The 21,664-nt window shown below is 43.8% G+C and overlaps 1 protein-coding gene across 1 annotated transcript in view; it reads left to right on the forward strand.

The window, feature by feature from the left end:
• Positions 1-221: 221 nt before the first annotated feature.
• Positions 222-21,664, forward strand: part of h6pd (hexose-6-phosphate dehydrogenase (glucose 1-dehydrogenase)) — a 52,547-nt gene continuing 31,104 nt past the window's right edge. The window contains exons 1-2 of the mRNA XM_060851967.1: positions 222-854; positions 13,501-13,618. Coding sequence (XP_060707950.1) covers positions 222-854; positions 13,501-13,618 — 751 coding nt within the window. The remainder of the gene's footprint in view (positions 855-13,500; positions 13,619-21,664) is intronic.

Below are 21,664 nucleotides of genomic sequence, written 5' to 3' on the forward strand. Positions count from 1 at the left end.
TGCTGAATATTTCCAGCACTCCTGTTTCTTTTCCAGATTTCCAGTAGCCCCAATATTTTACATTTACTGGAGAAATGACATCATTTAAAGTTGTTGAGTATTGCTGTCATGTTTAAAAAAAACAAAAAATAGCCATTTTTTAAATGTAAACTAGCATCAGATGCCATTTACTTTTTGTCTCTGTTTCTCGAAGGTTCCTGGAGTATATTTAGCCGGACGTGATGATGATTTCTACACGAGTTGTCTATGGACTGCTTCTCTGTGGATTGCTGCATGTGCTCAGTGCAGAACCCAAGTCCCACATTTCCGTTGTCTTAGTCGGGGCCACGGGGGACTTGGCTAAAAAGTACCTGTGGCAGGGTTTGTTTCAGTCGTACAGCAAGCAGGTGGGTGGAACCCACAGCCTCAGTTTCTATGGAGGCACTCGGCTCAGCTCCTCAGAGGCTTCCCCGGTGATGTATGAGATTCTGAAAGGCCTGTCCTGTTTGCCGAATGTCCCATCGGTGAAGTGTGCGCTGCTCAAGGACCAGTTTCTGAAGCTGACCCAGTACCACCAGTTGGACACGCACCAAGACTATTCCGCTCTGAACAAGAAGATCGAGGAGGTGCTGGACCAAGAAGGGCTTCGGGAGGAGGGCCGACTCTTCTACCTTTCCGTTCCCGCTTTCGCCTATGCTGACATCGCCACCAAGATCAACGCCACCTGCAGGCCGCGGGAGGAGTCCTGGCTGCGTGTTGTTCTGGAAAAGCCCTTTGGACACGACCTCCATTCTGCCCAGCAGTTAGCCGAGGAGCTGCGGAAGGTCCTTCGAGAGGAAGAGATGTACAGGATTGACCATTACCTTGGGAAACAGGTGAGTGCAGCTCCTGTTCTCAAACAATGGCCTAGCAAATCCTAAATACCTCGTGGAGCCTCTCTCCTTGGGGTGGGGGAGTCCAGAACTAGAGGGTGTGGGTTTAGGGTGAGAGGGGAAAGATATAAAATGGACCTAAGGGGCAACTTTTTCACGCGGACAGTGGTGTGTGTATGGAATGAGCTGCCAGAGGAAGTAGTGGAGGCTGGTACAATTACAGCATTTAACAGGCATCTGGATGGGTATATGAATAGGAAAGGTTGAGAGGGATATGGGTCAAGTGCTGGCAAATGGAACTAGATTAGGTTGGGATATCTGGTCTGCGTGGATCGAAGGGTCTGTTTCCGTGCTGTATATCTCTATGACTCTGTGACTTACACATTTTTCCTTTGAGTGATTTATGGAACATCACTGTACAACAGCTGTTATGTGACTGGGCTAGCAGATCAGGGACCCGGAGAAATAACACAGAGGTGCAAGTTCAAATCCTATTACAGCAAAAACCTAAATAAGTGAAAAATAAAAAGTTGATATGTGTAACAGGGACCGTGCTTCTTTTGGGTCATTGTGAAAAGCAGAATGGTTCACTAACATCTTTTAGGGAGGAAATTGACCATCCTTCCCATATCTGGCCTATGTGTGACTCCTCGATTCAGAGTAAGATAAGAGACTCTGAATGGGAACCTATTGAAAGTGTGAGCTGCAAGGACTGCACAGGTTCATCAGGATAAGCTCATCATCATTTTCTCATGGTCAATAAATTCAGGCCTTGCCAGCAGCACCCCACAGTTCTTCATAGTCTCCCAGTTGTGTGAGGTGGCATAATTCAGCGACATCCTCATTGATCATTGTCAATCCTTCTTTGAAGGTGGGTGTTTCCCATCCCAGATTAGTTTCCAATGACTCAGTGGTTTGTTCGGTCACACGGCCCTCATGTGTCAACTACTCTGGAGTTATGTATAGCCAAGCTGGTTAAGTCTAACTCACTCTGAAAGGCTTTAGTCTTCCTAAATGCAATTCAACAACTTCACGACCACTCTCACCAGTGTCAGGTTTTTACTTCCAGATGTTTAAACTGAGTTTGAATTCTCAGCCTGCCACGGTGGGATTTGTGCTCCTATTTTCTGAGTTGTTGGTATGTAACCACTATTCCTGAGGTATGCCTACAAATACGGTTCCTTAATTATTACCAAGATGAGTGAAATTTAAATCCCCAGAAGCTTCACGTTATTATATGGCATAGACCTCCACACATTAGGAAGTTCTTTAATGAGCAAGTCTCTCACAGCAGTGAGGACAGTGATGGCAATGCCATTATTGACCTCCTTGGGATTGAGTGACAGGGAAGAAAATGAGCCAAGGTTCCTGTTGCTGACAGTAGCTTAGTGCACTTTACTGAGGTGCTGTAGACACATTGCAGAGACCTCATTGCACTTACTAGGCTTAGAAATGATGGACTCTGTAGAGTAGTGTGTTATTTCTTGCTACACAATGATTGGTAGCCTTATAGTATCTTGCCTACCAAACTGTACTCAGGTTACAGTAAAGGGGCTGAGAATTTTGACGGTCTTCAGTACAAGTGTTGTGTCCAGTTCCCCTCGGTCGCTTCCATCCAGCGTTCTTGTTGTAATGTGCAGGTATAACATTTCTTTTTTGTTTACCTGTGGGATGTGCGCATCCGTACCAGCCTTTATTACCCATCCCTCATACCCCTTGAGAAGGTGGAGGTGAACTGTCTTTGTTAACTGCTGTAGACCACATGTTGTAGGTTGACTCACAATGCCCTTAGGGAGGGAATCCCAGGATTTTGACCCAGCAACAATGAAGGGGTGATGATTTATTTCCAAGTTAGGATGGAGAGTGATTTGGAGGGGGTGGTGTTCCCATGTATCTGCTGCCTTGTCCTTCTAGATGGAAGTGGTCGTGGGTTTGGAAGGAGCTGTCTAAGGAATTTTGGTAAATTTCTGCAGTACATCTTGTAGATAGTTTACGCTGCTGCTACTGAGCGTCGGTGGTGGAGGGAGTGGATGTGGTGCCAATGAAATGGGTTGCTTTGTCCTGGATGGTGTCAAACTTCTTGAGTGTTGTTGGAGCTTTATCTATCCAGGCAAGTGGGGAGTATTCCGTCACACTCCTGACTTGTACCTTGGAGATGGTGGACAGACTTCGGGGAGTCAGGAGGTGAGTTATTCGCTACAGTATTCCTGGCCCCTGACCTGCTCTCATAGTCACTGTTTATGTGGCGAGTCCAGTGTGTTTCAGGTTACTGGTAACCCGCAGGATGTTGATAGTGGGGGATTCATTAATAGTAACACTATTGAATGCCAAGGGGCAGTGGTTAGATTGGTTTTTATTGGAGATCATCATTACCTGGCATTTGTGTGACGCGAATGTTATTTGCCCCACTTATCAGCCTAAGCCTGGCCCAAGCCAGATCTTGCTTGAACATAGACTGCTTCAGTATCCGAGAAGTCACGAATTAGGCAATTATTGGTGAACATCCCCACTTCTTCTGATCTTATGATGGAGGGAAGGTCATTGATAAAGCAGCTGAAGACGGTTGGGTCTAGAACACTACCCTGAAGAACTCCTACAGAAATATCCTGGAGCTGAGGTGACTGACCTCCAACAACAACGACCATCTTCCTATGTGCTAGGTATAACTCCCAACAGCAGAGAGTTTGCCCCCTGATACCCATTGACTCCAGTTTTATTGGGGTTCCTTAATACCACACTCTGTCAAATGCAGCCTTGATGTCAAGGGCTGTCCCTTTCCCCTCCCCTCTGAAATTCAGCTCTTTCATGTTTGAACCAAGACTGTAATAAGGTCAGGAGCTGAGTGGCCCTGGTAGAACCCAAACTGGGCATCACTGAGCAGGTTATTGCTGAGCAGGTGCTGCTTGATAGCACTGTTGGTGACCTCTTCCATCACTTTACTGATGATGGAGAATAAACTGATTGGGCAGTAATTAGCTGGGTTGAATTTGACCTGGTAGATGCCAGTGTTATACCTATCTTGGGACTGCTTGGCTAGGAGTGCAGACAATTCTGGAACACAGGTCTTCAGTATTATTGCTGGAATGTTGTCAGGGCCCATGGCCTTTGAATATCTAGTGCCTTCAAATGTTTCTTGATATCATGTGAAATGAATTGAATTGAATTGGCTGAAGACTGGAATTCTGGGGGCCACTGGATCATCCACTTGGCACTTCTCAATGAAGATTGCTGCAAATGCTTCATCCTTGCCTTTTTACACTGATGTGCTGGGCTCTTCCATCATTGAGGATGGGGATATTTGTGGATTGCCATCCTCCAGGGAGTTGTTTACTTGTCCAACACCATTCACGGCTGCATATGGCAGTACTGCAGAACTTGGATCTGACCCATTGGTTCCAGGATTGCTTAGCTCTGTCTCTCACTTCCTGCTTATGCTGTTTGACATGCAAGTAATCCTGTTTGGTAACTTCACAGGTTGACCCTGTGCTCTTCCTGGCATACCCTTCTGCACTCTCCACTGAACCAGGGTTGATCTCCTGGCTTGATGGTAATGGTTGAGTGGGGGATATGCCAGGCCATGAGGTTACAGGTTGTGCCAGAGTTCAAGACCCACAGTGCCTCATGGATGCCCAGTCTTGAGTTGCTAGATCTATTCAAAATCTGTTGCATTTAGCGGGTGATAGTATCACACAACGAGATGGAGATTATTTTCAATGTGAAGGCGGGACTTCGTCTGCAGAAGGACTGTGCAATGGCCACTTGGCCACTCTTTCCGGTACTGTCATGACCTGATGCATCTGCTGCTGGGAGATTGGCAGGGATGAGGTCAAATATGTTTTTCCTTTTTGTTGCTCCCTCCCCACCTGCCACAGACCCAATCTAGCAGCTATGTCCTTTAAGGACTCGACCAACTCGCTAAGTAATATGCTGCTGAGCTACTCTTGGTGTGGACATTGAAATCCCCTGCCCAGAGTATATTTTGAACCCTTGTCATCCACAGTGCTTCCTCCAAGTTGAACAACACTGATTGACCAGCTGAGGGAGGGTGGTACATGGTAATGAGCAAGAGGTTTCCTCGCCTATGTTTAACCTGAAGTCATAAGACTTTGTGGGGTCTGAAGTCAATGTTGAGGACTCCCAAGACAACTAACTCCTGACTGTATCCCACTGTGCCACCTCCTCTGCAGGGTCTGTCCTGTTAGTGGGACAGAATGTTTCCAGGGATGGTGATGGTGGGGTCAGGGACGTTGTCTGTAAGGTATGATTTCGTATATGACTATGTCAGACTGTTCTTGATTAGTCTGTGAGATGGCTCTCCCAGGTTTGGCACGACCCCCTCACTTGTCAGTCAGGAGGACTTTGCTGTTTCTGCTGTTGTTTATTCCGGTGCCTTGGTCAACGTCAGGTGATCCGTCATTTCTTTGTTGAGACTTTGTATTGACTGATAACAGCTGAGTAGTTTGCCAGGCCACTCCAGAGGGCAATTGAGAGTCAACCACATTGCTGTGGGTCTGGAGTCACATGTAGATCAGGTGAGGATGGCAGATTTTCTTCCCTGAAGGACGTTAATGAACGAGATGAGTTTTTCCAAAAATCGACAATGGTTCATTGTCATCCAATGATTCTTAATTCCAAATATTTTTAATTGAATTCAAATTCCACCATCTGCCATGTCAGGATTTGAAGCCAGGTCCCCAGAACATTTCAGCTGAGTTTCTGGATCAATAGTCCACTGTTGAATGAGCTGCTCGTTCATTGGGACCGAGTTGCTCATTGGCTAATATGACATTCCTCAGTATAAAGTGCCCTTTCCAGCTTCTCTGGTAGCCATGGACACCACTTCACAGAATCACAAGATTGTTGTGGTGCAGAGGAGGCCAGTCAGCTCAAAGTGCCTTTCAAATGAGCATCATTACTGAGTACCAATCTTCTGTTTTGCCCCATACCCTTGCACACTATTTCTACCCAAGTAACCATCCAATGTCCTTTTGAATGCCTCAGTTGAACCAGCCTTCACCGCATCTCCAATCAGTGCATCCCTGACTCTAACTACTTGCTGTGTGAAAAGGTTTCTCTCACACCTCTCTTGCTTTTTTTGTACATTGCTTTAACTCCATGCTGTCTCATTCTTGTCCCATTTATGAGCAGGAACATTCTATGCAGGATTTTTAAAACCTCAATCATGACTTTCTCTCCAGGAGAACAATCCCAACTTCTTCAATCTATCTTCATCGCTGAAGTTTCCCATTCCTGAAACCATTCCTCGAAGGTACTTCTGCATTCCCTCTCTCTCCAATGCATTCACATTGTTCCTATAATGTGCCCACAACAGGACACAGTCCTCCAACTGAGGTCTAACAAGTGTCTTATACAACTTCAATGTGACCTTCCTGATCCTGTACTCGATGCCCTATTAATAAAGCCGAGAACACGATGTGCTTTATTAACTGGAGAGTGATGGTCTAGTGGTATTATTGTTAGACTATTAATCCAGAAACCCAGGTAATGTTCTAGGGACCTAGGTTCAAATCCTGCGATGGTGGAATTTGAATTCAATAAAAAAACCTAAATTTTAAGAGTCTAGTGTTAAACATGAAACCATTGTCGATTGTTGGAAAATTCCATCTGGTTCACTAATGTCCTTTAGTGATGGAAACTGTTGTCCTTACCTTGTCTGGCTTACATGTGACACCAGACCCACAGCAATGTGGTTGACTCATAACTGCTCTCTGAGCAATTAGAAATGGGTAATAAATGCTGGGCTGGCCATGCATGCCCACATCCTGTGAATGAGTTAAAATAAAAACTATTCTCTCCACTTGTCCTCTTACCTTCAATGATCTGTCCGTATTTACACCCAGGTCACTGTGCTCCTGCCACCCATGTGGAACTGTACCCTCTGTTTAATGCAATAATGTCCCTCCAACCAAAGTCTATTACCTCTCATTTTTCTGCATTGAATTTCATTTGCCAGCTATCCACCCAGTCAACCAATGTGTCACACTGTCTTCCTCACAGTTTACAGACCTTCCAGGTTTCTTATTCTGCTGTTGGAGCTGATAATCAGTGAGGGAATGAGACTGTAATATTGTCATTATCATTTGCTAATGGCCACAAGGACCATTCCCTCAGAGCTATAATAAACAAGTATTTAATTGCAATTTAGGCTCAGAGACATAAGGTCCAAACAGCAACATCTGAGTGTAATTCCTCATCTAGTTCTGTTTTGTAAATATACGGAATAGGAATGGGAACAGGCCATTCAGCCCCTTGAGTCTGCACTGCCATTCAAGATAATCATGGCTCACCCAATTGTGACCTCTACTCCACATTCCTATATAACCCCGATAACCTTTCACCCTGCCTTACTTATCAAGGATTTATCTATTGCTGTAAAAGTATCAAAAGTTGAGCTTCCACTGCCTTCTGAGGGAGACAGTTCCAAAATGAAATGTCACAACATTCAAGACTTTGGTCCCAATTTTCGGAATGAGGCCTATTGTAGATTTTGTGTAGCTTTGGCAATACCCACTTGATGGGTTGAAAAGTCTCTTTTGTACCATGTGACTCCTGACCTTGTGTGAGAAAGAAATTCTTTTCATCTCTATCTGAAACTGGTGACCTTTTTTATTTTTAAATGGTGACCCTCAGTTTGAGATTCTCCCTCAAGAGGAAACATCATCCCCACATGCACATTGTTAAGCTGAGTCAGGCTTGTATATGTTACAAGTGAATTAGTTGGGTTTTGGCCCTGTGCAGTGCATTTGTATCAGGGATAGAGAGCCATCAAGCATCTGCAGTAGACATATCTTTGACATCGGCAAGTATCAATTTCCATCAGTCTGTGGGATCAGTTCCCCTGCTATTGTTTTTAATGGATTAGATATTCAGTGCTGCTGACCATGAACTTTTGCTTCTTTTAAAAACAAAATTCCCTTCCTAACTAGTGGAATAAACCGGATCTTGATAATTCTAGACACGTATGTTTGCCATCAGATCTGGAAAAACTGTTGTCTGGCATTGTCCAGTACGCGATGGGACTGCCAGCCTAGTTTCAGAAGTCCAGCTTGCTGACCTGACTGAATTTAGTGAATCACAGAAATTGTGCAACACAGGAGGAGGCCATTTGGTCCATTGTCTGTACTGGCACAGAAAGAGCTATCCAGCCTTTCCCACTGTCCAGCGCTTGCTGTGTAACTCAGTGAGTTACGGCGTCTCCAATGCTTGTCTGAGCTTTATTTAAATCGCATGAGGGTTTCTGCCCTCCACACCCTTGACGCAGCCAGTGCCTGTTACCCTGCTGAATATAAAAGACTTCTCCAGTCCCTCTAATCCTTTTACCAATTAATTTCATTGTGTCCCTTAGTTACTTATCCCCCGCTAAAGGAAATTGCTCCTTCCCAAGCTCTCTGATTTTATTTTTTCTTTCATGCATAGCCAGAAGTGGTCTTACACACAACTGAATGGCTATTTTCCATCACTGAGGCATGTTGACCCTCAGGTTAAACCACCATCAACTTTCTCTGTCTCTGATGAGAGAGCACCACTATGGTATGGTAAGACTATGGTGATTTTACCTTGTATGCAGATTGCGTTTTCCATCGCCTGAAGGTCACACGTAATTCCATACACCTTAATTAATTAAGTTAAATTCTTTGTAGAAATAGAAACTAGAACTAGAAGTTGGCCATTTGGCCCCTCGAGCCTATTCCTCCATTCAATTCTATATCAATGTCATTTTTCCACTTTGACCCTATACTCTTTGATGCCTTGATACAATGGGTAAAGTGATGGATGACTGTTGTCCATACCTAAATCCCCAAAAGGGACTCGAAAAGGAACAGACTTGGATACCTGTTGGAAAAATGAATGTACATAATGGATTAGAGGCCGATATTTTGTTGGGTGGGTAGTCATAGAGTCATAGAGATGTACAGCATGGAAACAGACCCTTCAGTCCAACCCGTCCATGCCGACCAGATATCCCAACCTAATCTAGTCCCACCTGCCAGCACGCGGCCCTATCCCTCCAAACTCTTCCTATTCATATACCCATCCAAATGCCTCTTAAATGTTGCAATTGTACCAACCTCCAACACTTCCTCTGGCAGCTCATTCTATACACGTATCACCCCCTGTGTGAAAAGGTTGCCCCTTAGGTCTCTTTTATATCTTTCCCCTCTCACCCTAAACCTATGCTCTCTAGTTCTGGACTCCCCAATCCCAGGGAAAATACTTTGTCTATTTATCCTATCCATGCCCCTCATGATTTTGTAAACCTCTATAAGGTCACCCTTCAGCCTCCGATGCTCCAGAGAAAACAGCCCCAGCCTGTTCAGCCTCTCCCTATAGTTCAGATCCTCCAACCCTTGTAAATCTTTTCTGAACCCTTTCACGTTTCACAACATCTTTCCGATAGGAAGGAGACCAGAATTGCACGCAATATTCCAACAGTGGCCTAACCAATGTCCTGTACAGCCACAACATGACTTCCCAACTCCTGTACTCAGTACTCTGACCAATAAAGGAAAGCATACCAAATGCCATCTTCACTATCCTATCTATCTGTGACTCCACTTTCAAGGAGCTATGAACCTGCACTCCAAGGTCTCTTTGTTCAGCAACACTCCCTAGGACCTTACCATTAAGTGTATAAGTCCTGCTAAAATTTGCTTTCCCAAAATGCAGCACCTCGCATTTATCTGAATTAAACTCCATCTGTCACTTCTCAGCCCATTGGCCTATCTGGTCCAGATACTGTTGTAATCTGAGGTATCCTTCTTCGCTGTCCACTACACCTCCAATTTTGGTGTCATCTGCAAACTTACTAACTATACCCCTTATGGTCGCATCTGAATCATTTATGTAAATGACAAAAAGTAGAGGCCCAGCACCGATCCTTGTCGCACTCCACTGGTCACAGGCCTCCAGTCTGAAAAAGAACCCTCCACCACCACCCTCTGTCTTCTACCTTTGAGCCAGGTCTGTATCCAAATGACTAGTTCTCCCTGTATTCCGTGAGATCTAGCCTTGCTAATTAGTCTCCCATGGGGAACTTTGTCAAACACTTTACTGAAGTCCACATCTACTGCTCTGCCCTCATCAATCCTCTTTGAATTCAAATCTCTGAACAGATGGATAATTCGTTTTTGTTGAGCAAGGGTATTAAGGAATATGAGCCAAAGGCAGATATATGGAGTCAGCCATGAGCTCATTGAATGCTGGTAAAGGCTGGAGGGGCTGAATGGCCTACTCCTGCTCATATGTTCTTCCAGGATGATTGTTGTTAAAAATAGTCTCCACATTGATGCTGTTGCAGTTCAGTTCAAATGAGGCATTGGTAGAAACATTTTAACACTGTTGAATGCAGAAAAAAAAATGCACAGGAGCTATTGATTTAAAAATCAATGGGTTACTGCCAATTTTAAACAACTTGGGGGAAATGAGCATGTGTCTGGGCGATGTCCTTTAATGTCAACAGGTGTATCATATGAGATAAATGAAGCCCTAACACATTTATATGTTACAAAGACACACGCTTTTAAGGTAAATTATCGAGAGATAGAGCTGAAAGTAATTATTGATCTGTTTTTGCACACAAGCAATCTACTATTCTTATACACAGGGTGAATATTCGTGTTGTAGGATGTACAGGGAGAACCAAGAGACAGTACTCTTAGAATATTCTGGTGCATCTGCACGGTTAACTTTGGCCTTTGTGCATGGTGAAGGATATTGAAGCGCTGAAGCCTGTAGTTAGGAAGGCAACCCGCATGACAGCTGAATCTTGGAGCTGTTATTTATGAGGATAAGAAGCAAGAATTATTATCCAACAAGAGCTACTGAGGACTGGAGGTTTCAACAGTGAGAGAGGGAATGGACTCAGTTTGGTTCTTGGAGTTGAGTAGGATTGAAAGATGGTGGAATTCAGAAGATGCAATCTGCATTAAAGGTAGAGTCACCATAGTCTTACCATACCACAGCAGTGCTCCCTCATTAGAGAGGGAAAGTTTGTGGTGGTTTAACCTGAGGGTCAACATGCCGCAGGCAAGGGGAAGAGGTTGAGAAGGGGAATTCTTCATAGCGTCCTTAGCCAGTGTGGGAATTGAACGCATGCTGTTCATTTCATGATGCATAGCAAATCCAGCCATCCAGCCAACTGAGCTAACCAAGCCCCACAACCTGAATTACCCACCAGTGAGGAGCTCTCTCTCATAGAGTTATGGGCGTTGACATTAGACTTTCTCAACATATGGTCAGTAGGGTATTGTTGCCCCCCTCAGGAGTGGTGTAGTGGGTATGAGTGATGGGCACATTTCTAGTTGGGCAGAATCAGCTGCCTGTCACTGTGACCTGGCAGAGTCTGAGTTGGTGACCTGTCAGAGGGCAGTGAGGAGTTTCCTGGATGGGTGACAGGCCAGAGTTAAACAGATGAGTCTCTTTTTCTCCTCTTTGTGGTTCAAAGGTTTCGCAAATCGGCTTCACTGTGGTCAGGGCAAAATGTGATTGTGATGAAATCTCCGTTCCTTTAGATTCATGGAGATGGGCAGCACGGAAACAGACTCTTCAGTCAACTCGTTAGCACCGACCAGACATCCCAATCTAACTGATACCCATTTGCCAGCACCTGGCCCATATCCCTCCAAACCCTTCCTATTCATATACCCATCCGGATGCCTTTTAAATGTTGTAATTGTACCAGCCTCCACCACTTCCTCTGGCAGCTCGTTCCATACACAAACCACCCTCTGTGTGAAAAATATTACCTTTCAAATCTTTCCCCTCTCACTCTAAATCTGTGCCCTCTATTTTTGAACTCTCCTATCCGAAGAAAGAGACCTTGGCTACTCACACTATCCATGCCTCTTATGATTTTATAAACCAATGTAAGGTCACCCCATAGCCTCCAGGGAGAAAGCTCCAGCCTATTCAGTGCCTCCCTATAGCTCAAACCCTCCAGTCCCAGCAACATCCTTATAAATCTTTTCTGCACCCTCTCAAATTTCACAACATCCATCATCGAGCAGAGAGACTAGAATTGTACACCAATATTCCAAAGTTTTGCATTTCCTTTAGCAGTGTGAAATGAGAGCTCTGATTGAGAAAACAATGTAGTAACCATTTCAAAATCTGGATGAAGAAATGCTGAAAGTGTGCCTGAACGGCTGACAAATGAATGTAGAACCGGACTTTAAAGTTTAAGACACACACCTCGTTACCACAGTGGCTCATCAACCGTGTGCTCTGTCTTCCAAACTAGTGATCTATAAGATGAGGGAAGATTCTCAGTTCGTTGATTTCAGACAGGACAGTAATATCAAAGAGTTAGTTTATGAGCAAGAACATTGAACAGTCCAGCTCAGAAACAGGGCCTTTGGCCCATGCACTGACCATGATACCATTCTAAACTAATCCCAGCTACCTACACGTGGTCTGTGTCCTTCGATTTCCTGCCTGTTTGTGTGACTGTCTAAAGGCACCTTAAATGTTGCTGTCATATCTGCTTCCCTGGCAGTGTGTTCCAGGCACCTACCACCCTCCGTGTAAGAAAACCGGACTTGGACATCTGCTTTAAACTTTCCCCCTCTCACTGTAAGCCTAGTACAGTATTTGACATTTCCATTTGGCCGAAAGACTCTGACTATCTCTCTATCCGTGCCTCTCCTCACTTCGTCAGGTCACCTGTCAGCCTGCAGTGAAAACAATCCAAGTTTGTCCACCCTCTCCTTATAGCTAAAATACTCCAATCCAGGCAACACCCTGGTAAACTTCTTTTACACCCTCTCCAAAGCCTCCACATCCTTCCGATAGGGTGGGGACCAAAACAGCTCTCAGTCCTGTAAATATGGCTGAAATGAAGTTTTATACGGCTGCAACATGACTCTTCAAGAAGAGCTTATGCTCGAAACGTTGACTCTCCTGCTCCTTGGTTGCTGCCTGACCGGCTGCTCCACACTTTTTGACTCTGATCTCCAGCATCTGCAATCCTCACTTCCTCCTCCTTTATACTCAATGTCCCAACTGATGAAGGCAATCATGCTGTGCGCTTTCTTTACCTCAGCACATCCACTTGTTTTGCCACTTGCAGGGAGCTATGGACATGCATCCCAAGATCCCTCTGTCTATCAATGCTCTTGAGGAGCCTGCCATTTACTGTCAACTTTCCTCTTGCATTTGACCTCCCAAAATGTGTAGCCTCACAGTTGTCTAGATTAAACTGCACCTTGCTTCTTAACAATGACTCCAATAAGAAAAAGTGTGCATGATGGCTTACCTACAGTGCCTCAATTCCCTCCACCACTGATGCTCAGTAGCAGCAGTGTGTATTATCTACAAGATACACTTCAGAAGTTCACCAAGGTTCTTTCCACAGCACCTTCCAAACCTATGACCTCTACCATCTGGTACAACAGCTATCACAGACTGCAATTTCCCCTGCTCATCACACAGCTTCCTATACAAAACTATATTGTTGTTCCTGCACTGTCACAGGATCAAAATCCTGGAGCTAAGAGCTTCTTTCTCCATTGACCACACTGGGCAGAATGCCATGTATTCAGTGAGTGGCAGAACTGTAGAATAGGAAGTGGGTGGCATATACGTCTCCAGATTTCTCCTCATGATCTTTTTCTCCGAATCATGGTTTCAGGCGATTGCCCATATTTTGCCATTCCGACATGACAACCAGCATTCCTTGAATCCCATTTGGAACCAGCATCACATTGAAAGAGTGGAAATCGTCATGAAGGAGACTGTGGATTCTAAAGGTAAGGATAATGCCTGAGCAAGAAGTTATGGTGCCTCCGAAACAAATAAACATATGTCGATTCAGAAGTTCTCAATATCACGCCAAATATTTTGGGGACAGTAGTTTGGAAAAATGAAGCTACTTTCTTTTTAAGAAACAGGCCCTTTGGCCCAACAAGTCCATGGAGTTTGCACGTTCTCCCCGTGTCTGTGTGGATTTCCTCTGGGTGCTCCAGTTTCCTCCCACAGTCCAAAGATGTGCGGGTCAGGTGAATTGGCCATGCTAAATTGCCCGTAATGTTAGGTAAGGGGTAAATGTAGGGGTAGGGGTATGGGTGGGTTGCGCTTCGGCTGGTCGGTGTGGACTTGTTGGGCCGAAGGGCCTGTTTCCACACTGTAAGTAATCTAATCTAATCTAATCTAATCTAATCTAATCTAATCTAATCTAAGTCCATACCGACCCTCCGAAGAGTAACCCACCCAGGCCCATTCCCCTACCCTATATTCACCCTTGACTAATGCACCTAACCTACACATCCCTGAACACTATGGGTAATTTAGTGTGGCCAATTCACCTAACCTGCACGTCTTTGGATTGTGGGACAAAACTGGAGACCTGGAGGAAACCCATGCAGTCACCCGAGGCTGGAATTGACTAACCTGTAAACTAAAGTATGTTTTCTGCTGAATACACGTCAGCAACACAAAATTGACCATCAGTTATTGATCTCATTCGGAGGTGCTTTTCACTGGTGGGACACAGCTGAAGAGGTTGTATATTCTACTTCTGACAAGGGACTTAACCAAGTTAATTGGGTAAAATTGTGGTTGACTATTAGGGATGGCAGTAAATGCTGGCTAAGCCAGCGATGTCCTCTTATGTGTGAATGAATTTAAAAACAATGGCCTGTTCTTGTCAGTTCAGTGATTTCTAATTAACTCTAGAGTGGCAGTGAAGTGGGAGGTTGGTGTGGACCGCGCACTCTGTGAGAAAGTTTGAAATTTAATAGAATTTACTTTAACAGCACAGCACCGTCTGAATTTCCCATTTTTAGCTGTGCCCATGTAGATTCTGGAATCGCTGTTAGGTTGAGAAGAGCAATGATCGTGATTGCTGCATTTCAGCATCATGCCTACTGCACATTGTGAACAATTACAAGTAAATGTTGTGATGAAAGGTGTGGTAAGATGAATTGTAATCGCTTTGCAAATCTGGATTGTTTTAAAAAAAGAGGCAGGTATGTGAAGTTTTATTTTAATGGTCAGCAAGTCACTCTGGAACAGTAACCTAACTCCAGCATTACTCAGAAAGACCTTAAGACCATAAAACATAGAAGCAGAAATTAGGCCATTCAGCCCATCGATGTAACTCCAGACCTTTGTGTGTTTAATAGAAAGATGTTTTTGCTAGGAAGAGTAAGCAAGTTACAACTATTACATTTGTTTTCAGTTCAGTTCAGAAGAATCAGGATTGAGTTCAAAAGCAAGTTTTATTTTTTTCTTTGAGTAGGAGTTTTGTTGTCACTCCAACAGAAAAGTTATGAAGTTTTCAAGTCTGGAAAGTTTGGATAGAACTCTGATAATGATAGCATTGAGAGAATTTATGCATTCAGATGTGTAAAGAAATCTGTAAGACAATAAGAAATAGGAATAAATCATTTAGCCCCTTGAACCTGCTCCATCATTCAAGAGGATCATGGCTGATCCAACATTCCTCATGACCATTTTCCTGCCCTTTTCCCCATAAATCTCAATTCTCTGAATGATCAAGAATCTATCTCAGCCTTAAATGTTCACAAGGACTCTGTCTCTGTGGTAAGAAGTTCCAAAGACTCAGAACATGACAACAGATTCTGAAAAGAATCATTATCTTCACAGTCCAGGGAGTTAAGTAGAAACCTAAAGAGTTGTGATAAGAGTGTAATTTCTCGAGATTTGAGTTTGGAAAGGGATGTTTTCGGGAAATGAGTTGAAACTTTGCATTGAAGTTCATGTGAGGAGCCTTCTGAGTAAAGCTTATTTTTATCTATAGCTTGGTTTCTTTTTCTTTTGTGTAATAAACTTATGTGTTCTGTTGTTGAATACCGCTTGCAGCCTGATGTGGAGATAATTCAGTGACAAAACGCCATGTTAATGAAATAAATTTATACAATCCATATGAGCTGTCAAACCAGGTTTTCTTTTGGGATCTGACTTATCCAAAAATACGATAACTCTTTATTTATTCATAGGATGTGGGTGCTGCTGGCTGGGCCAGTGTTTATTGCCCGTCCCTAGCTGCCCCTTGAGAAGGTGGGAGTGAGCTGCCTTTTTGAACTGCTGGAGTCCATGTGCTGTGGGTTCACCCAGAATGCCCTTAGAGAGGGAATTCCAGGCTTTTGATCCAGTAAGGAATGGTAATATATTTTCAAGCCAGGATAGTGAGTGGCTTGGAGGGGAATTTGCAGAATGGGGGTATTCCTATGTATTTGCTGCCCTGGACTTTCTAGATGGAAGTGGTCATGGATTTGAAGATGTTGCTTAAGGAGCCTGGGTGAGTTTCTGGGTTCATTTCAATGTGGATCCCTGAGTTTCATGGGTAGAGGTGCCAGGGATTGTTCACTGCATATGATCTGAGATGGTTTAGTGACATTAAAAATCTTAGAATAAATAAGGGTCTGTTTGGTGGATTAGAGAAAGAAAGTTATCAGGGGCTGGGGCCCACAAGTACTATTGAAAATTGTGTGAAATAGTTTGAAATTATTTTCAGTGAAAATGGGACCTGATTGGAAAGTGATCATGTGAGCGTTAAGGAGTTGGTTAGGAGAAAGGTTCACATTTAAAGAGTCATGAGAATATAATGCTTATTGAAATCTAGTGAAGCACAATACTTAGGAGGACATTAGAGAAATGTTTGAAGACAATTATTAAGTAGCATAAGGAGAGCAAGATGGTATCAGAATAGGTAGCTCTGATGTGGAGCTAATTCAGTCACAATGGTCTCCTACTGTGTCGGAATTGCTGTGACAGTATCTAGGACATTCTAACTCCATAGCTGAAGGCGGAATGATCTGACAGGCTTTAATTTCTTTACATTCAATGAAAGAAGCAATCCCAGCTGTTCACAGTGAACTGCTGAGAGGATGATTGGAAAATGTCGATGTCAGGTGCATGTTCAAGATCCATTCTGTCTGCTGGCATAAAGAAATCAGAGAGCTTTCTGCCTTAACATTACAACTTTCACCGTCTGTTTGATGCCTTTCGTCAGTCCCTTTGACCGTATTCATTTCAACTCCCTGTCAAATTTCTCACCCTGTTCTTCAAATAAAGCAAAGAGCTTAACAGCAAATATTGCCTCCCAGGGGCTGCCAAGGATACAGTCGCTGAGAATTGTCAGTGTAGAAATAAGGTCATTTAGCCCATCCGGTTTGAGCTCAACCCCAGCCCTGATTTTATCGAACTCCATTAACAGAGCAGGAGCAGCCCCTGTATCTGAGTGATGCTCAGTTATACATTACCCCACCACCAGGAGGAGCTGATCACTGAACGAGCAGAACAAGCATGAGGGGTAGAATTGTTTGCCCCCTTCCTGTTCCATGCCCCTGTGTTTACCCAGAGAGTGGTTAGAATGCTGAACTTGCCATTACTGAGTGGATTTGGGGTGTGATTAACCAAGATTAAGATAGGGAGGGTTCAAAAGAGGTTTACCAAGATGTTGCTTGGTATGGAAATTTTGATGTATAAGGAAAGGTTGAATAGGCTGGGACTTTTTTTAACTGGAGCGTAGGAGGTTGAGGGGTGACCTGATAGAGATTTATAAAATTATGAGGGGCATAGATAGCGTTACTGGTAAGTGCCTTTTCCCTAAAATAGGAGATTTCCAGACTGAGAGGAGAGAGATTTAAAAAAGACATGAGGGGCAAATGTTTTACACAGAGGGTGGTTCCTGTGTGGAATGTACTTCCTGAGGAAATGGTGGATTTGGTCACAGTTACGATGTTTAAAAGATACTTAGATAAATACAAGAATAGGAAAGGTTTGGGGGGATATGGGTCAGGAGTAGGCAGGTGGGACTAGTTTAGTTTGGGATTATGTTCGACATGGACTGAAGGGTCTGTTTCTCTGTTATACAATTCTTGTTCTTATCAGGAAGCTAGATAAGGACATGACAGGGAAAGACGTAGATTGTTATTTTGAATATATTCTCTCAAGTGCAGATATTGCCATTCAGCCCATTGAGTCTGCACCAGCCCTCTGAAGAGCATGCCTCTTAGACCCACCCCCTCTGCTATCCCTGTAACCCTGCATTTCCCATGGCCAATCCACCTAACCTGCACATCTTTGGACTGCGGGAGGAACCTGGATCACCCAGAGGGGACCCAGACAGACACGGGGAAAATGTACCAGACAGACAGTCACCCGAAGCTGGAATCAAACCTGCGAGGCAGTAGTGCTAACCATTGAGCCACTGTGCTGCCCTTATTGGGTCAGGTGAAGTTGGGCGGGGGAGAGGTTTTGATCGGTTTCTGTGCAGTCCTGCAGTGTGCAATAAGCCAGTGTAAACAGTTGCATTGTGTGTCTGGGGGGGGGGGGAAGTGGGGGAAGGCGGTGACATACCGGTAATTTCACAAAATGGCCCAGAAACCAAGGCTAATGTTCTGGCAACAATGGTTTCAAATCCCTTTCCAAGTGGTGAAATTAGAAATAATAAAACTCTGGAATTACTCTGGCAACCATTTGTTGCTTCTTACAAAAAATGAAACCACCTGATTCCTTGATGCAAATTAGGGAAAGAAATCTGCCATCCTCTGTTGTACATGTAACTCCAGACCCACAGCAATGTGAGAAACAAAGTAAGGAAACCAGATGGACCACTGGCATTGACTATGCAGCCAGACCGCATGAAACCCAGTCCTCGCCTTCTAGCCAACATCGTGCCAAAATGAGAAGATCTAGTGGCAGCAACCCAGATGCCACCATCACCATCCCTGGGTATGCCCCATCCCCCAAAAAGCTGGAATCCAATTTGAGCAAGTAATATGGAAGACTATTGGAATATTGGCCTTTATTTGCAAGGGAGGGGTGTCATTGCTAAAACTACATGAGGCATTAGTTAGACGACGCATGGCATACTGTGAACAATTTTGGTCCCTTTATTGAAGGAAAGATGTAATGGCATTGAAGGCAGAACTGGATAAGTTCACCAGGTAGGGAGGGACTGATCTATCGGGAGAGGTCGTGTCAGTTGAGCATGTACTTTTTTTTGGAGTTTGGAAATATGAGAGCAGACCCTATTGAAATATCTAATATTCTTAGGGAGCTTGACAGGGTGGGGAGGGTGGAGAAAGGTTGTTCTCCTTTGTGAGAGAGTCTAAGTTGGAGGGCATAAAGGGGTTCGTACATTTAAGACCAAGATGAGGAGGAATTCTTTTCTCAGAGGGTACCATAGAGGACTGCAGTTAAGTATATTCAAGACTGAGATAGTTCCTTCACTGGGGTTACGGTGTTAAGGCTGGAAAGTGGAGTTGAGGATTATCAGATCAGCCATGATTTCACAGAATCATAGAATCCCTACAGTGTGGAAACAGGCCATTTGGCCCAACAAGTACACACTGACCCTCTGAAAAATATCCCATTGAGACTCATTCCCCTCCCTATTAGTCTACATTTCCCCATGACTAATGAAGGTTGACTGGTCCCCAAATCTTGATGGATTTCAACCCAAGTTTTAAACAGAGTGGCTAATGAGATAAATGATGCATTTTTTTTTAATTTTCAAAAAAAACCCCTGGATTCAGGGAAGATTCAATTGAATTGAAAAATAGCAAGTGTAACTTTATTCAAAAGGGGAGGGAGACAGAAAGCAGGAAACTACATGGTCAGTTGACTAAATATTTGTCATAGGGAAGATGTTAAAAGCTGTTGTTAAATACATTAAAGCAGGGCACTTAGAAACTTTCAAGGTAATTAGGCAGATTCAACATGTTTTTGTGGAAGAAAAACCATGTTTAACCCATTTATTGTAATTATTTGAGGGAGTAACATTCTGTGGATAAAGGGAAATTAGTAGATGTAACGTACTGAGGTTTTAGAGGCATTTGCTATGACACCACATCAAAGATTATTGTGGAAAGTAAAAGCTCATGGTGTAGAGAGTAACATGTTGGTGGACAAAAGAAGGACTGACTAACATGAAACAGAGAATAAGAATAAATAGGCCTTCAAAGAATCATGAATTTTTTTTTAAAAGTAACGAATGACTGTAGGGTAAAGGTCAACTTAAGGAAGATCGAGTTACTCCATCAACCACCACTAAATTCTGACTAAGCCTCACACACAGTAACAATCAATAACACAGCCTCGAAGGCCCTAACCTATCCTGGAAACAGAACCTGCAGAAATATCCGCATTGACATTGCATTCAGTTACTGGAGGGAGCTCAGTTTCTCCCATTTACACAGGAGGCTCTGAAGGATTTGAGATACTAAACTTACAACAAAACCTGCTGCGTACAAAGGTGTGGTAAAGTCTATCCTTCTTTGTACCTGTGAGGCATGAACTGCATATTCTAGTCATATTAAGCAGTTGGATAACATCCCTGAACACTATGGCCAATTCACCTGACCTGCACATCTTTGGATTATGGGAGGAAACAAGAGCACCCGGAGGAAACCCACGCAGACACAGGGAGAATGTGCAAACTCCACACAGATAGTCTTCCCAGGCTGGAATCGAACCCAGATCCCTGGTGCTGTGAGGCAGCAGTGCTTGACACCATGCCACCCCTGAATGGTGGGGTACTCTCAATGGGCTGAATGGCCTCTTTCTGCTCCTATGTCTTCTGGAGTTGGTAAGGGCTATTCTGGGTTTGTTTTAAGGCAGAGGGCATCACTGTGTGGAAAGGATCTGAACAGGGGTTCCCTGATGGAGAAAACACCATTTAAAGGCAGATGTGGCCTGTCCTGATGAACTGAACTGGTCCCATTCAGTCTCATTATGTTCTGTGCTGCTCTGGTGGCCAAAAGGTCATCGAATCACAAAGCCAACGGCTGCAGGAGCTAGTGCAGCTTTTCTTCCCAGTCAATCAGTTCAGAGATGTTATTACACACCTCTGGAGCAAGTGGGACTTAAACTCAGGCCTCCCAGTCCTGGGGTAAGGACACTACCACTGCACTACAAGAGGCCTGCCATAGCCCAGCACACACAACTGCTTTCCAAATCTGATCCAAACCAGTGGCAATGTAAGGGTTTTGGTAACAATGACATGACGTTATCTCCATGAAGAACCCAGCTTTGAAATATAAATATAAAATATCAGCTCTTTTTGTTCCACTCTGTACAATTTATGACCTATAATGAGTAGGCATTGTTTCAAAACCTTCTGGGTCCCTGGAGTTTCAAACTCTACTGAAAAATATTCCTAGTTGTGCCCTTGAAATCTAATGCAGGGTAATTGTGCTTCCCATTAAAACAGCTATTCAGGGATTACACTGTTCTGTTATCTTATTTTAGGGGACACTGTAAGTGCTCACGGTTCAGCTTTGTTGGCTTTGGCAGTGCTGAGTCAGTCTCTCTGCGTCTAATCATCGAGCACTGGTGAATCTGCAGTATTGATTAATTTAATTAGTCTTTCATGCATTGACTGAGATACAAGGAAGGAGTACAGACTGCTGATGTCAATTGACAATGCACAAATGCAGAGGCACAGCATCAGCAGACAACATGCAGAACTACTGCTGTTTCATTCACCTGTACTGTACAGCTTGCTGTCATTGAGTGTGATGTATAGTTAATGTACACTTCCCAGAGTGCTACTTAATCCTGTCCTTGACCATACTTTAAAAAAGAACAAATGATTCTTTTCTCGCGTTTAGAAATCGGCCTGTTCTGAATCAAGCTGACCTCTATTTTACTTTCCCAGAACACATTAGTAAATGAACGAGTGATACATCAATGTTGCTCCAAAGTCATAACTTTGTGAAACTGGGGCAGCAGATTCACTATTGCTTTGTGTGCATGCGTTTGTGTGTGAAGAATATTTAATTCTCTCTCTCAGTGCTGTGTTAACTGCGTTTATTTTTATCAAG

The sequence above is a fragment of the Hemiscyllium ocellatum genome, chromosome 37 (genome assembly GCF_020745735.1).
Source record: "Hemiscyllium ocellatum isolate sHemOce1 chromosome 37, sHemOce1.pat.X.cur, whole genome shotgun sequence".
NCBI classification, from domain to species: Eukaryota; Metazoa; Chordata; class Chondrichthyes; order Orectolobiformes; family Hemiscylliidae; genus Hemiscyllium; species Hemiscyllium ocellatum.